The sequence below is a fragment of the Numida meleagris genome, chromosome 3 (genome assembly GCF_002078875.1).
Source record: "Numida meleagris isolate 19003 breed g44 Domestic line chromosome 3, NumMel1.0, whole genome shotgun sequence".
In the NCBI taxonomy this organism is placed as follows: domain Eukaryota; kingdom Metazoa; phylum Chordata; class Aves; order Galliformes; family Numididae; genus Numida; species Numida meleagris.
The window spans coordinates 62,485,308-62,502,157 of NC_034411.1; the positions used below are offsets into that span (position 1 = coordinate 62,485,308).

The 16,850-nt window shown below is 39.0% G+C and overlaps 1 protein-coding gene across 3 annotated transcripts in view; it reads left to right on the forward strand.

The window, feature by feature from the left end:
- The window catches only part of FAM184A (family with sequence similarity 184 member A), a 60,950-nt gene continuing 44,546 nt past the window's right edge, over positions 447-16,850 (forward strand). For 2 of the 3 annotated variants that reach the window (XR_002437180.1, XM_021392536.1), the window contains exon 1: positions 447-695. Coding sequence is in view for 2 of the 3 variants with exons in the window: in XM_021392536.1 (XP_021248211.1) it covers positions 531-695 (165 nt within the window). In the remaining variant the exon portion in view is untranslated. The remainder of the gene's footprint in view (positions 696-16,850) is intronic. The other variant, XM_021392535.1, reaches the window with a different exon arrangement.

Sequence of the window (16,850 nt, forward strand, 5' to 3'; positions counted from 1 at the left end):
GGCTGACAGAGCCCCTTTATAGCAGAGCCCGAAAGCGGAGCCGCGCCTGCCGGCCGGGTGCCGCGGGCAGGAGAGCGGCGGGCACGGGGGGGCGGACGCCCCGTTCGTTGGGAGGCGCGCGCGGCGCCGGGCGCTCCGAAGCGGGCAGGCTGCGGGCGGGGCTGCCCAGTGACGCGGCCTGCGCGGCGTAAACAGCGCGGCAGCGGCAGCAGCTTGGGAACGGCCAGCGGCTTCCTCGCTCGTCCCCCGGGCGGGCGGGCTGCCCCGGGGCCGGCCGGCCGGCCTCCTCTCCTGGTGCCGGGTGGGAGGGACGGCGGAGCCGGCGGGGAGAGGCCGGTGCTGCTTCGCGCTGCGAGCCCGCCGCGGGGTTGATGCCGCAGCCCCCCACCCGCTGAGGGGCTGCGCGCGGCGGCTGCGGACAGCGGCCGGCGGCCGGGGAGGACTCGGGCGGCCGTTGGCGGCCTCGTCGCGGCTTCCCGGCAGCGGCGGCGCCGGCGGATGCCGAGCGGCGGCGGGGGCCGGCGGTGAAGATGGCGACCCCGGGGATGAGCTGGCAGCAGCAGCACGGCTACGGCGGCGGCGCCGCTCCTGGAGCGGGGAAATTCGGCTCCGGCTCTGCCTCGCCGGGACTGGGCGCCGAGCACAGCCCAGACCTGCACTTCAAAATGAGCAAGAAGATCGCCCAGCTCACCAAGGTGAGAGAGTCCTCGCCTCTGGGCAGCGGCAGGCTGCCGGGCTCCTCTGTCGCCTCGGGTGTTTTTCCCTTCTTATTTTCCTTTCCCCCTCCTCCTCGTTTGGTCATTTCACACGTGAAGAGGAGAGACGCTGCCCCTTGCTTCCTCTCAGCACCTCGGCTCAGCCTCGCTGGAGGGAGGTCATCTCCTGGGCTTGGTTCTTCCAGAGGAACGATGCCCGCTCCTCGGCGGCCTGATGCGGCAAGGCTCGTACCCGAGAGGCCGGGCCTGGCACAGCACGGCTGCCCTGCCCTGCCCTGCCAGCTGCCTCTGCCCGGCGCTGGGAGCTGGGGAAGGCAGGTGACATGCTGACGGCAGCCCTGCAGCGTCGCCTCCCATCACCTGTGTCCGGGCTCAATTCAGCTCAGTCAGGTATCGCGGTCAGCCCTTTATTGGTAGGCTGATGTTTGCTATTTATTTATGAAAAAGTGAGTCTGTTTTTTAGCTCTTTCAGAAGCTGTTCTTTGAGTCTCGTTAAATGGAGAAATTCGAGTGGTGCTTGCTGTCCTTTTGCTGAGGAGAGGTGCTTTCATTTAAGGTGTTTAGTAAAGTCTCAAATGCCTTAGTTGGCGTGAAGTGTGACCATACCTTGGACCCTGTATTGCTGACTTAACAGTTTCTCCAATAGCATCTCCAGTATAGGAAATACACTGTATCTTTGTTAAAGACTGTAGTCAAACTGGAAAATGTTTTAAAAGCGTATTATAAAGGCTGGTAGGCCTCACAATGCAGACCTGCTTGTAGCTATAATTTATTCTGAATAACTTAAAAAATGAAAGAAAGAAACACTGTGGTGGTGTAATCTCTCCTGTATGATGCTCAGGGCATAAGTGAATACCATTATTTAGGAAATGAAAGGCAGATTATGTTTGTTAATGTGAATACAGAAGAAACAACTGTCAATAATTATGTAGTTAAAACATCTGAAAGTATCTTTAAAAGCACTGTGGGGGAATGCTAGCGTTCTTCAAGCGTATACTAAAATGGATGAAGGTGACATTTCGTTGGAACTGCAAATAGGGAGAATGAAGAATGCTGGCAGTCAGTCAGTGGAGACATAGTTCATATTTATGCACAGCTGAAATAGAGTTTACTGTGGAACGCCGTGCACCTTACATTATTGGAAAACTGGTGGCTGAGGGATATTTTGGCTTGGCTTTAAGTTCAGAATTCAATGTCATTTATTAACTTCAGTCAAATTAAAATTTTAATCTTTTAAGAAGAAAACTAGGATTAAAATCAGTTTAAGAGTCATTGTGGTTTTAGTCCATATGCAACAGAAGTTATGAATCAGAATATTAAAGATATTACTACAGACTTGTGCTTCTCGAAAGGTGCAACAAGCACATGGAGAGCATAAATGCATTTTAGATTTACCTTAAGGCCAGTTACATATGCAATTTCTTTCAGATAACAGTTTTTACTTCTACATGTCCTCTGATATCTTACCCTTTCTTTATCTAGGAATTACCCAGCAGTTTTTAGCTGATTTCAGAAATAGAGTTCCATTTCTGTTGTGAAACCATGTGTGTATACCTATACCCATGAGTTCTGCATCACTGGACGTGTGCGTTGTGTTTTGTGAGTTAGTGTATGTCAGATGACTTGAGACAAGTGTGGGTTAGAATCATAGAATCATAGAATCACAAGGTTTGAAAGGACCATCTAGTCCAACCGTCCTCCTATCACCATTACTACCCACTAAGCTACTAAGTCATATCTCGTAGCAGCTCATCCAGACACCTCTTGAACACTGCCAGGGACGAAGACTCCACCATCTCCCAGGGCAGGCCATTCCAGTGCCTGACCACTCTTTGAGAGAAAAAGTTTTTCCTTATAGCTAATCTAAATCTTCCCTGGAAACTGAATTTCCCCCTGGAAGCTAAATGAGGATACAAATGCATAGTGCTGGAATACTTTGAACTTTTGTATTGAAGGGCTTGAAGGGAGTGGAAGTAACTCCTGTGCCTCATTCATAAGATCTTTTATGATCTGTAATAGAGTTCTTTTAACATTCGAAAGATTTTGTGCGTGCCTGTCCTGCTGAATATTTCTGAATGCTGCAGATAGAAGCTACAAGTGGCCTTCTGGCTATGTACTTAAATAACTGTAAATTAGCTGTGATTATACAAGGATCTTACAGGGAATTAGGCTTTTGCAGGATTGGAATCTCATATTTGTTTACGTGACTTGCAAAGTCCAGTGAGATTTTGCTTTGTCTGTTTGCACTCTGTTTTTAAGGCTTAGGGGGAAAACTTGTGACTTTTGCTAATCCTGAGGAACCGAAGGTATGGACTGAAAAAGCATTTTTTTAGACTTAAAATAGCATGCATAATAAAAATACTCCTCTTGAACCTAATGCAACAGTGAAATAATGAACTTAGAGAATACATTTAAAAGTCTTATGAAGTAATAACTTCATTGAGGTAGAGGTGCAGATTTTGATGGTTTTGTAGTTAGAGTGTTCTGGCCTGGAATTTCTGCTTGTTACTTGTCCTTTCAGATGGGGAAGCTTAGAAGAGAGAGGTAGAAAAAAAAAAAAAAAACTTTAGGATTATACTTTACCCTGAAGAAGTTTCCAACCTGCTCTGGGATGTGAAGCCTGTGAAAGGAATCCAGCTGCAGGGGAAAAAAATAAATGTGACACTTAATTTTTATAAATAAGAGTTAACTGTTAAAAGAGTTTACTTTACTTTGCAGAAGATTTGTGGTAATAAGCTATCCAAATTGAATGATGCAAAAAAAGATGTAAGAGTATTTCTGTGAAGGTCTTTTGGCCGAATTCCGCTGTTCTGGCTCTGTCAGATGCTTACTTGTTTATATGTATAGAATTACTTTTAAATACTCTAGGAACTTCTTATTAAGTATGCTATTACATGTACATCAGATTGTGTAATGTCTTTATATAAACTCTTGTGCCTTGCAGCTGTTCCTCCCCTCTCATCCTCCCCTTTTTTGATCTTCATACTTTTCTCTGAAACTATCAAGTCTCAGTGGATTCAGAACTGGAGTCACGTATTTTATCTGATCAAAACAAACCCACCAACACAGTATAGTGAAAGGAAATCTAAATACATAGGGGGCGTAGTTAACTTAACAAGACAGCTTGTGCCTTCTGAGAAAAGAAGTGTGACCCTGTACTTCTTCCAATTCATGTACAGCTTTTACTATGAGCTTCAGCAGTAGCAAAAGAAAATGCTTTCCCCATAGGAAATGGAGGTCATTCATGAAGTGAATGTAGAATTTCAAAATTAGAATTCCTATGTTATGTTTTCACATTACTTATAGAGAATCTAATGTTTTGGTCAAAACTATACAAGAATACAAAAGAAAGATGTGAATTTGTTTTTTCATGCCCAGTTTTAATCAGAAACTCAGTGTGAGGTAAAATAAAAAGCAATTCTGTCTCACTGAGCATGCTTCTGAAATGCTTAACTGTGTTTTTACTCTTGAAAAAAATATAACTTGATGTAACTTTAATATGCTTAACTCACAGGGGAAGGTAAAACAAGTCAGTAGTTAGAAATGCAGCTTTAAAAAAATAACATGATGCTCCATGTCATGTTTAAAAACTGCAGAAATTGTAACTGAAGCAATTTTAGGACCTCTTCTTCAGGATAAGCTCCTTATTTTAGACGTTTTGGAAGATCTGTGTACCAGTACAGGGATAAAGTAGCATCTGACACCAAAGATTAAAGCCAAAAAGAAATAAGCTGTGATTATGAGATTGCATATATGTGTTTGTACTACTATGTGCTGAAGTGCTAATGCAGTGTTGTATTATGCTTGCTGCAGATGAAAATATGCACATATATATTTTATTACTTTGCATAAGACAACTGGAGTAGGAAACAAAAATTATGTTGCTACTTTGGACTCATCAGTATGAGAGAGTGGGATTCGTTTTCACAGTTGCTTGAAGAGTACATGTTCAAGGGTCTTGTTGGCTTGTTTTTGTACTTCTTTTTTTCCCCCAGTTCTTATGCTCTAGTTTTCAGCTTGAGCACTTCTAATTGAGAAATTTACATCGTAAATTTGTGTACAAAATCTGTTCTGCAAGCTTTATGATGTCAACATAAATATTTTATGGACTTTAATGAAATAATTTAGATGATCCACTCTGGCATTATGTGATGAGAATCTTGAATGTTGAGTTGGTTGCATGATGCTAGTTGCAGAAATTTTAGATGAATTGAAAGAAGAGTCTGTAAGTGCCATACAGGTGCACTACAGTGATAGTTCCTATTAGGCTGATCAATTTCATAACTAGAAAAAAAAATTGGCAAAACTGATGTTTTCCTTTGGTACATGCCTAGAGCAGGATAGTTAAATTCTGGGACAAATCCAAAAAAGATAAAATAATAAACAAACTAGATTTTGGGACTCTCGAGACTAGAGTCCTGTTCTGAATTCTGCCGTCAGCTTCTTGTATGAATTTGGGAAACAGTTTTCTTCTTTGTTTTTCTCTCTGTCATCCTGGTTTAAAGAGACGTTCCTTGCAAATAGATTTTAATACTTAGCATAGCATTTTTCTTGGGCATACAGTAGTATGTAGGTTGCTCCAAATGTCTGATATTTGTTTCCATGGAAGCTACAACAGATGCAAAGAGCACAATAACACTATTTGGTGGAGCAAATTCTCAGCTACAAAACACTGTTTTTTAACATAGTCGACACCATTAGCTGTGCATTTTCAACAGAAATGAAAAAGAGTCTCTATGTCATGCTCATAAAAATCTGCACCAGCAGCGATGACCAACTCTTTCACAGCTGCTATGATAGCGTAATTGTTGGGAAAATATTGCCCATGCACTCCATCTTTCATTGGCCCAAACAGATGGAAGTCAGGAGGCACCAAATCTGAACTGTATGGTGGGTGTCGGAAGACAGCACAGCCAAGATTGGCAGTGTGTTTCACTGTCTTCAAACTGATATGGGGCTTGGCACTATGGTGTTCTGGGAGCAAGGTTGTCTTCTCCTCTGGTCTGACTCTGGAAGTTCAGGCCTTCAGCTTAGTCTGCATCACGACGTAGTGGCCATGGCTGATGACTTGTGTGGATTCCAGGAAGCCTGGAAAGGTCATTCCTATCCCAAAAGACACTGCATATCACTTTTCCCACTGAGGGTTGAGTCTTCAACTTTTTCTTTGGTGAGGACTTCACACGTCATCATTCCACGAACTGCCATTTTGACTGGGACTCATAGTGGTGTCACCAATCTCACCACTGGTAATGATGTGACTCAGAAAACTGTCACCTTCAGCCTTGTATTGGTTCAGTATGTCCTGACAAACTTGGATATGGTATTCTTTCTGTTCCTGTGTGAGCATTTGTGGGACCCACTTGTCACAAACTTTCTGATCATCCAATTTTGCTACCATGGTTTTCAGTGCATTGAAGCCAATATTCTGCTCCGTATGCAGTTCCCTGGTCATAATTGGTGTTTTGTGCAGGTGAGCTGATTGAGACACTCTTCATTTCATGGTGTGACAGCTGTGCATGGTCATTCAGAACATGGCTTGTCTTTCATTTCGCTGTACTCACCTCCACTGTTGGGTCTCCGTAAACATTCAACAAGCGTTGATAAATGTCATTGGATGCAGTTGTTTCAGCATGAAGGAATTCAATGACACACCCTTCCTTTATATGCACTTCCATGTCAGATTCCATTTTGTCAGACTTCCTCTATGCTGCCATCTGTCACATGGCAACAAAATGTAGTGGAATATTGGTGGAAAGGTTCAACCTCTACTGCCATACCACCAACATCCACCTCTGACATTGTGGGCCAAGATAACAAAATAGGAGGCGTTACTTTCAGAGCAGTCCTCATATATTTATTTTGAAGAATAAACAACAGATTTGGTAATCTTAATTCACATTTGTGCTTATTGTGTGAAGTTTTGGGGCTGAAAGGTTAGAGATCTCCCTCAGCTATCACAGAATGCAGTGCTATGGCAGTTGTTGTAGGGTTTTGCTTATTCATGATAATACGTAAAATGTATTTCTAGTGAAACTTTGTCAGTTTTTATTTGGAAGTATTCAACCTCAATAAACAAAATAACTGAATCTCTCAGGGAAGCTTCTTTATATATAGGGTTATATAGGAATTTAGAAGAAGAGCCCTTAAAAACAAGAAGTTTTTTTTACAAGAAGTAAAAAAAAGAAGTAATGAGAATCTAAAAGAGCCTCTAGAACTGTTTTGACATTAACTGTCATCATGTGGTAGCTGATGCCAATAACAGTTTTCAAAAAACTCGTTTTTCTTTTTTTTTAAGAAACCTTATGTCATCTCTCCAATGTTTGTTAACACTGGCGGTAGGCCAGTGTTTGCTCACAGCTCTAGCATTGCATGAAAAAGACTGAAATTTCAAAGAGGGTGTGATTTGACTATAGATTTGAATTTCAAAATTTTTGTGTATGTTTCCAGCCAGTAATGTAGGAAGAGATGTTATGTTGTTTTAAATGCAACATAGGTGATATTTCTAAGTAGGTATCTTAAGATTTTTCTTTTTAAATCATGGTAATACAGTTTCTCCACCTCCCCTTTCTAACTCTTCACATTGTTTTTTGACTATGTCCTCACAGTCTACAGTAGGTTTAGTCTTAGCAAAGGTTATTCACAAAGGAGTTTTTCTGTTCCTATGATGTTTTAAGGTCAAAGAAGGATCTGTGTAAAAATTCTTCTTCAGACTTTAAAAGCAGAAGTTATAAGTTTTAGCATCATACTTTCTTGTTGAAGCACTTAGAATTGCTTCAAAGCAACCTTATTGGTGCCTTGCTTTTTTTTTTTTTTTTTTTTTTTGGTGGGGGGAGACTTGGTGACATCCAACTATCTTGTGAAGAACCTGCATGGAAAACTTCACTCTCTTGGAGTTAACAATGTGGAGGTGAGGGGAGGTTCATTGCTTTAATTGCCAGATCTTTCATACCGTCTGGAGACTTATTAATCAGTAAATCTAGTAGATCTCAAGATAGTGCTGTGAAATCAGATGTGTGTGTCTCTTGGCTCATACAACGCTGGCAGTGGTAAGCAAGATTTCTGTGTATTCTTCTATGACATCACCAATTTCATACCCGTAACCAAAGGCACTACATTCCAGAAATAACTAGGAGAATCAAAAGCAGTCTGAAGCAGTTAACCATCTTGCCCTATTTAATGCTTCATCTGTTTTTGTTTCTTTGTTTCTTTACATGGGCTTTTTAAACTGCATATAGAAGCCTGTACAGATCAGCCTTTTACTTAGATTTTTCACTTGGTTAGGTTCAAAATGGCAGCCTTTACAGCCACCGTTAAAAAGTTCACAAAGTCTTTTTTGTTCAAGATGCTCTTGCTAAATGAAACACAACCTTTTAGCTAGCATAAGAAGTATGAGATGATGGCAAAAATATATTTTTTTAAAATTTCCTTTTTATTAGATGAAAGAAGTGGTTCCAGCCAGTTTCCTTTAATTTCTAGAAATCTGAACTGTAATGTATTTAGAAAACAGGTGTGCTGTAATCCAGAGATTATTAATTGAATGTTGTTTTCACTCATGATGTGAGTGAAAGCTGTAACTTTTAGCAAAGGGTATGTCTGGTACTGCCTACCTAGATCTAATATTTTCCAATGTGAAAGCTGATATGTTTGGATAGCTTGTACTGAAATGTACTGCAGTAATCTCTTATGACTGTCTTTGTCATTTTAAAATTTGAGAAATAAAAATGGTGATAAATTATTCTAGTAATAAAGAATAGAGGAAAGAACTTTAAATAGGTTTGTTGTTTTTATTTTTGTGTTCTGTATTAATAAATGTAGGCTTCCTTTCAAAAAAAAAAACCATTTTGTTTGTATCTTATGATAATAAGCAATCTAAGACGTGCTTCTAAGATACCCATGTATTTCTTTCCAATATTAACCTGTATTGCCAGTGTAGCAATATATACTACCTATATTACTTATTTTAAAATTATATACATAATATATAGAGAGATACATATAGTTTTATGTTGTGCCACTGAGTGGTGAAACTTAATTTGAAAATTTTGAGGCATTATTTTGGTTGAGTTGTTCATTAGTTTTGCCAATCTGTATCAAACTTTATAGTTTTTATGTATAGTTAATTTAATTCCCGTGGCATAAAAATCAGTCTTTTTTTTTTTCTTTTTAAAAGCATATGAGTTTTTGTTTTATGCTGAGATAGATGCTCATAGGTTCAAGTGCAAAAAATGGGCCTTAAAAGAGACTAGAATCTGACAGTAAGATCAGTTTGCGTGCTCTTTGAGCTGATCTGGAAACAACGCTGTGCCCGTTCTGTCTACTTCTTGGATTTTTGTCTTGCATTTAGTTCATTCTCTGCTTCATACTTTGTCATGTGCGCCTCTACAGTGTAGTGTAGACCATTCAAAATTTGGTGTATTGGGTATGTTCTGCCTCACCTCTGGATATATAAAGCATAACATTGTACTCTATTTATGTTCAGGTAGACCTTGCCAGTTTGTGTATTCTTGCATATTCTGTGTTAGCACAGAGCCTGAAGCAAACTTAATTTCTGTTGGTTTGTATTGTTTGCCATTTCTTCTAGAGTATCAACTCACAGCTGCTACAGTCCAAATTTCACATTATTCTTTATAGATAACTGATTAACAAACCTTTTTCTTTAATGTCAGTTATTTTATACGCAAGTACCCACGTGTGCACACGCATGTGTGTGTATATATTTTTCTAATGGGCTTATGTTCCCTGGTCCTGTGAGAAAGTTAATTTTCTGCTTTCAAAAAAATTAGCTTGGCAAAGTTGGAGGTAGAAATAACTCGTCTTCTCAGTGGAAAATACCAAAAAAGTGAAATGCTGATCATAGATATGTTCACATCAAGTTTTGGTAAATGTGGCCTATTAAAATCTTATTGGAGTCCTGATTGACATGCCATGTTGGGCACTAGATTTGCTAGTAATTCTTCAGCTTCTTCTGTTCTCATGCATATAAAAAGGATTCTTACAGGCTCTTACAGAGCAGGATAGCAATTGTTTAGGTGTACTGAAAGAATGTTTTCTTGTCTGGAAAGCATAGAAACCAGTAGCTTATCAAGTGATTCAGAGTAGTCTCAATCTTATCTACGAGAACTGACTTTGTTAAAGAATATTAGAGTCGTATGATATTGATATACGTATTTTAGTGAAGTCTGAGCCCGTACACGCTTCTCTTGGAAACATGGTAGCTCGTGTGACTCTTAGCTTGTCGGTTGTGTTGGAACCGTCTCTGCTCGTTGTTCCGCGGAGGCGTGAGCAACCAGTCTGTTACTGTCCGCGGTACTGAAGGCAGGGCTCGGCTCGGGCCGCCAGCCTGTTGCTGTCCGTGGTGCTGAGCACAGTGCTGTCTCATCATTGTAACTTTACTGCCCATGACGTCAGGGACGAATCGTTTTTATCTACTGTTATGCAAACCAGGAGATTGCCCTGTTCTCTCTGTAGAGACTCAACTTAAAAAACTACAGGTGTCCAAACCTTTTACATAGTCTATTTCGTGAGCTATACCACTGATTACACTGAGTGCTGTGAAAGTAAGTACAATGAATTATTTACCTCAGTGTAGGTACCTTGTTGTTTGGCAGTGGTTTCTTCAAAACAATGATGGAAAGACGAAAAAGTGAAATGGAGAACTAGCACTGATATTTTTCCGTGAATTCTGTCGATTAGAAAATTAAGGTATGTTAGAGAATATTTAAGTGAACAGCAGCACTTCACTCATACTATCAAAATTCTAAAAGATGAGTTCAAGTTCCTAAAGCTAATCTAGGAAATATACTACATGAAACTTGATGATTGATTTCAAGATTTAAACATCATCTAAGTCTTCTAAAAGAATTGCCTTCTTACCTTATAAGAATTTAGAAGGTCAGAAACAAAGATGTCTTGTCAAATTTATTAAAGGAAAATTTGCTGTTTCTGAAAGTTACATAAAGTCTGTTAGACTCAAAATCCCTCATAGCTCTCAAAAGAAATGAGGAAATTGCATCTTGAGATTATATAATGCTTTTAAAACAGTAATTTTTTTATGATTAATCAAAAAAAGATGTTTACCTTTTTTGTTTTTGGAAGCTTCAAACTTAATATCATTCTGCTGTGTGTTTTTGTTTGTTTGTTTTGCCAATGGCAAACTAATGTTGTCTACTGAATGGGAAGTCAGTTGCTCAGCTCTGATAACTTCTCTGTGCCTTGCTTCAGAGTCCAAATAGCCACAAACAGGTGCAATACGGACTTCTTAGCTTAAATTCCCCTGAGGCTTTTGATACCCGAAAGGTTTTGTTCAATTATGCAAATATTAAAGAAAAAAATCTATAAGAAAATGCAGCTCCGTGACTAAAGCATAACTTGGAGTAGTCCTTTGGCCTGTCTTGTTTTCCTTGCAGTGAGGTCTAATCATATAGCAGATGTGTCAACCATATTCTAGTTAGATGATTAGAGGGTAAATGTGTTTCTTTCTCACCAGGAGGCAGATTGCAGAATTTGTACATCTGTCACTAAATCTTTTTTAGTGTTGTTGGTGCTGCAGTATGCTTCTCAAGATTTAACTTTCTTAGCAAATTGCCTAGAGCTAATTGTGATTTCTGATGGTTGTGTCTGACATAACTTGATTGGTAGAGGTTAACATTCCAGAACCAAAAAGGGGCTTTAATTGGATGTTTTTGGCAATGATTCTGTGCCTTTCCCAGCCCAAGGACATTGAGTTATAGTGACAAATATATGCTTAACTAGTCTGTAACAGGAAGAAATAGTTGATTCCTCTTGTATGTAGAATGAACACCTAAATTAATCTTGTTCATTAGAGGGCTGTGAAAAACTACTTTTGCAAGTGTGTCCTTTTGTCACAGTAGAATTATCTGTCCTTTTTGATCAATTCTTACGTGTTCTTAGCTGTGAAAATAAGCATGCTTGAAGTCATCTGATTAGTTTGACTCTCTAATTCACATATCTAATTTTTTGCATAACAAATTGGGGACAAATGCATAGCGAGTCTTGTACTCCTGTGTTTGCCTTCATAAATGGTGGGTTACCTGCTGAGAGTCCCAGGAGGCTGTAGCTGGTGTTGAAACAGATGAATTTCCTGGCAGTTACACCTTCATGTAATTTATATCTTCCGTATGCTTCTTTTCTAAAGATAACTACATTGCTTTCAAACAGAAACTATGTAGTACAGTAGACTGCGTAGCCTATTTTTAGCTTAATTGTCTCTATTCTTAGGCAACTGGAAAAGAGAGGAAGTTGCATTTACTGTACATATTTCACTTCTCAATATGTCATAGAATGTGGGGGTGGGTATTGATTAGAGGGCTTCAGCTCATGTTATGTCTATCTGGAGTACAGTATAGTATTAACAGATATGAATTGTCTTTCCAATGCAACTTAAGTTTTATAAAGCAGTTTGTATTGCTTTTCTTGTAGAAGTTGAGAAAGGATTGAAAAACTTTTTTTTTTTTTTTTTGCATGGCCTTAACGTCAGGGCTTTTTTTAGCTTGTATTGTTCCTTGTGTTTTCTGTTGTCAGGTTGTTTTGTTTTGTTTGTTATTGGAGTAGAAAGTAAGTCCAATTCTTAGTAAGTGCACGGGAATTTGTGGTTACTTAATACTTCAGTAGCCAGTCTATTATTCCTTTTCGCTTCTTCTTGCAGTGTTTATCTTCAAGGATTTTTTTCTTCCTTGGTATTACACACTAGCATCACTGAAGTTTCATTTTAATGACACTGCATTTAATTTGTTGGAATCTCTTCATAGTGTCCTTGTGAGTTTTATATCCTGATACTGTAATTGATGACTGCCTACAATATAAGAGGTATATTAGGAGCTTGTTGAAAACCCTATGCCAAATTAACAAGTGCAAATATTTGAATTTCTGTCAGAAAAAGGAAACATTCATGAAATGCACTTAGTTTTTTTGGAAAGTATATTGGGTTTACACTGCAAGGTTTTGGTGGGGTAGGGGGGGCTGCAGAATTGGCTTCTGAGAGGAGTCCAGCAGCTACCCCATGTCAGATCAAAGCCAGCACCAGCCAGCTCCAGAAGTGTCAAGCTGCTGGCCCAGCGTGAGCAATGAGAGATTTAAGAAAGGGAAAAACTCTTGCACAATAGCAGATGGGAGAGGAATGAGAAGATGAGAGCAAATCAGCCCTGAAGACAGCAAGGTTAATGCAGGAGGAGGGAAGGAAGTGCTCCAAGTGTGGAGCATAAGTTCCCTGCAGCCCATGGAGCGGCCTGTAGTGGAGCAGGCTGTCCACTGGCAGCCCATGGGCACTGTGTGGAGCAGATCTCTACATGCAGCCCAAGGAAGGGCCAACAGTGCAGCAGTGGATGTGGCCCAAAGGAGACCACAGCCTAGGGAGAGTCCCCGTGGGAGCAGGCCTTGGGCCAAAGTTGCAGCCCATGGAGAGGAGCTTGTGGTGGGGCAGGAAGATTCAGGGAGCTACCACCCATGGGGTGCCATGCTGGAGCAGTGAGGTCCTGAAGGATGGACCTTGTGATATGGAGCCGTATCAGAGTAGTGCTTGAAGAGTTGCAGCCCATGGGAAGCCCACGTGGGATCTGTTTGGGAGGAAGAACATCCCATGGGAGCAACCCAATCCTAGAGCAGGAGTAGAGAATGACCATGGAGGAGTGGCACAGATGAAGTGTTATGAACTGACCACAGCCCCTGTTCCCATGCCCTTCTCAGGAGGAAGAAATAGAAGATAGGTGGGAGGAAGGTGCTTTTTATTCCTCACTACTCTACTCTGTTAACAATGGGCAATGAACAGCGTTAGACTTTCCTGTGCCTAGTCCTTTTCCTATGGCCTGAAAGTAATTGTTGAGTGACACTGTTCTTATATCAACCCACAAGCTATTTCATCATATTTTTCTTGCATTTTTCTATTGAGGAAGGGGACTGACAGAATATCTGTGTGGTGCTTTGCTGACCATTGGTATTAAACCTCAACAGTTTTCATTGAGCTTGCTTGTATTTAATGTTTCTTATCATAAATAATCTTTATACTTTAATGGAAGAGATGTTCTTTTTGAAGATGTATTATACACAGTCTTTCTAACCCTTAAGCTATAGGTAGAAAACATCCTCTTTAAATGTAGATTATATTTAGAGAAAGGACTTGCCAAAACTAAACGAAATCGGAAAGCTCGGTATCAAAATCTTTCCTACTTACTACATTTGTGACTGTGGTAGGGGAAGAGGAGTGCATTAATTGCTAGAGATACTTGTGCTTAACATGTATTTATGTATATATCAAGAGTGCAATTAAAAATAAATGCATGTACATTGTTTACTTATTTGCTGGCTAAGCTTGAAACTTTGAAAAAGTAATTAGACACGAGCAAGTTTATTGTCTGCTGTTAAATGTTTCACTCTGCAATGTAACTTTTTTCCTGTACTGTCTCTTAAGATAATGTTCATAATTCTAGAGAAGAAAAAATGTTTTGGAATCTACATTATACATAGAATAGTCTTTAAAAGTGCTTCAAAATCATTTCTTGATATTCTATGAATATATTCTTTGTATATAGCTTACTTGAATAATTCTCAAACTTTCTGTAACCTTATGGGTTATTTTGCAATATGCTACCATTTTAGTACTTTTTGTTTCCTTTTTCTTATAAAAACAGATTTTTACAGTAGCAGCCAGAACTAGGCAATTTCATTTGAGAGACTGAATGTATATGTAAACTGACATGTGCATCATACAGACCTGTGCATGCCTCAAGGAAAGAGGCCTTGAGCTAATTATTTAACGTGAAGTTGCACGCAAATGGCTCCATTTAAAAAATAAATAAATAAATAAATAAATGTTTCTTGCAAGCATACTTAGTTGTGTTCCTTGATTTAAGATTTCCAATATTTTCTCAACTACTACTTTTTCAAAAAAAGAAGAACAAACAAACAAAAGAACGAACTATGCTGAAAAAATAAGACTTCTTGATTTTTCTTTAATCATTCTTTATCATATCAGCTCCTAGAGATTTTCTTTGCTGCTTAGGATAGTTCTTCTTGATGCCCAAAACTTGAGTCCTTGATGAAGATCCTTCTTTGTATGACCTAGGTGAGAAACTCTGAACACATTTACTTACATACCTTTGTACGATTAATCTCTGGAACACTAGGAGTTAACATCTCACAATTAATGTAGAATGAAATACTGTAAAAGCGCAAATCTAGCAAAATGTTACAATTTAAATATTCTTCGATCATTTTGTTCTTTATATTTCTCCAGTTATCCTGTCTCTTCCACCCCTGATTACCCTCCCCCAACCGCAAAAGAAAAAATAAAAATAAATGTTATTCTGACTTGTTAATTCTAGCTTCAGATACCAATATTAGTGAGCATTTCCACAAAAATTATTTAAATGAATAAGCAAGACTTGTTTATTGCATGCTTAGTTATTTAAAAATGATGTGGTGTCAGCTAGAACATATGTAGATAAATTAAAAAAAAAAAAAAAGATTAGACAGCTTTTCACAATAAATACGTAGTGAAAACTAAATGGTTAAAATCATGACACTTGGGATGGTAAGAGTTAATGCAGAGTTAGTTTTGAAGGTGAAACAGTATAATAAGATTTTAGCCTTGATTTATATTGAAATTAATGAAATAATGAAAGCCTGAATGATAAACCAAGGAAACAGTCTTTGAAGTAAATATGAGTCTTTTTTTTAGACTTTGGATTGTTTTCAGTCTTAGGACTTAGGACAGCTGGAGTATATTTTGAGGGCTGGGGAGGAATGTCATGTTCTTGCCCTATTTGGATTTTAGCACAGTCAGACTAGTGTAGTTTGACTAGCTTTTTTGGAGAGATGCTGTTGGAGGGAGATGCTACAGCTGCAGACTCTATATGTCGCTTCTCTGTTCGTCATATTGTGCACCTAATGTGCTGGCCCAGCATTTTTGAAGACTTGCAGTAGAGCAGATGGCTAAAGAACAAATGCTCTTTCTTCCACTGTTTTAGTGGTGTCCAAGCAATCCTGGCCTGAAGTTCTGGGCTTAAGGAGTCTTGTTATGTTGCCAGCAACACAAAGGACTGAACTAACAAAGCATCTATATTTACAGTGTTTTCCCTAGGGAACAAAAACTCTTTGTAGTTAAAAGAATTTTATTTTTATTTGTTTTTTAATTAAGAAAGGTAAAAATAGAGATGATATGGACATGTATAGGTTTTGATGGGGGGGGGTATACATGTTATGATTTTTTAAAAGGGGAGAGTGGTGTGTGTGTTAGATTTAGCAATAACTTGGATTTCCCCATTGAATGCTTTGAGTGGAGTTGTCTCTTGATAACAATTTAAGAAAAATACGTCACATTAAAAAATGTAACTTCAGTTGTTATGTGGAAAAAGCTTCAGAGATTATCTGATAGGGTTCAATGTATGGCTAGTAATAATGCATGAGAAGGAATAAAATGTTACTATCAACTGTCTACTTTATGTATCTATTAGTAATGCATTTATAGGAATGTAACTGCAATTGTGGAGAACTTTTCTGAACAATTTTTTAAAAATCATACAGGAAAATACTTCAAAGCTACTATATTTCTAATGAACTAAGGAGCAGAAATTTGTCTAGTAAGAACAAACTTAAATACAACTTACCATTATTTAGTCAGCAGACAGGAAGAAAAGGAGGAAAATGGACGCTTTACTCATTGTAATGGAGAAGGTGATCATTCTGGACTGTAGTAGATGATAAGAATTATTTTTTTGTAGCAGTATGATAATTCCTGGAAGACTTTTTTTAAAAGTTTCTTGTCTATATTGTAAACTTAAACTTTTCTATTTGTATTCCACTTTTATCTGTAGGTAATGACTTACCCTTAGAAAAGTCTTGTTATTGTTTCCCAGCTTTTCATGCGCTTTCTGTGTTGAACAGTTCAATTCTCATTTACCTACTGATAGAAAGAGAAGGTCAGGCTTGTTGGTTTGTGTGTTCCAAATCATTAATAAGTTACACATGAACAATTTGTTGTTGGCATTGTAGTTTTGTTGCAGCTCGTTAAAGAGAGGTGCAGTCTTGGGTGGGTCAAACTGGCAGCTGAAACATAAACACCCACTGGCAGCAGCCCCAAAGTGTATACTGAGAACAAGGCACTTCAGGGGTCCATTTGTT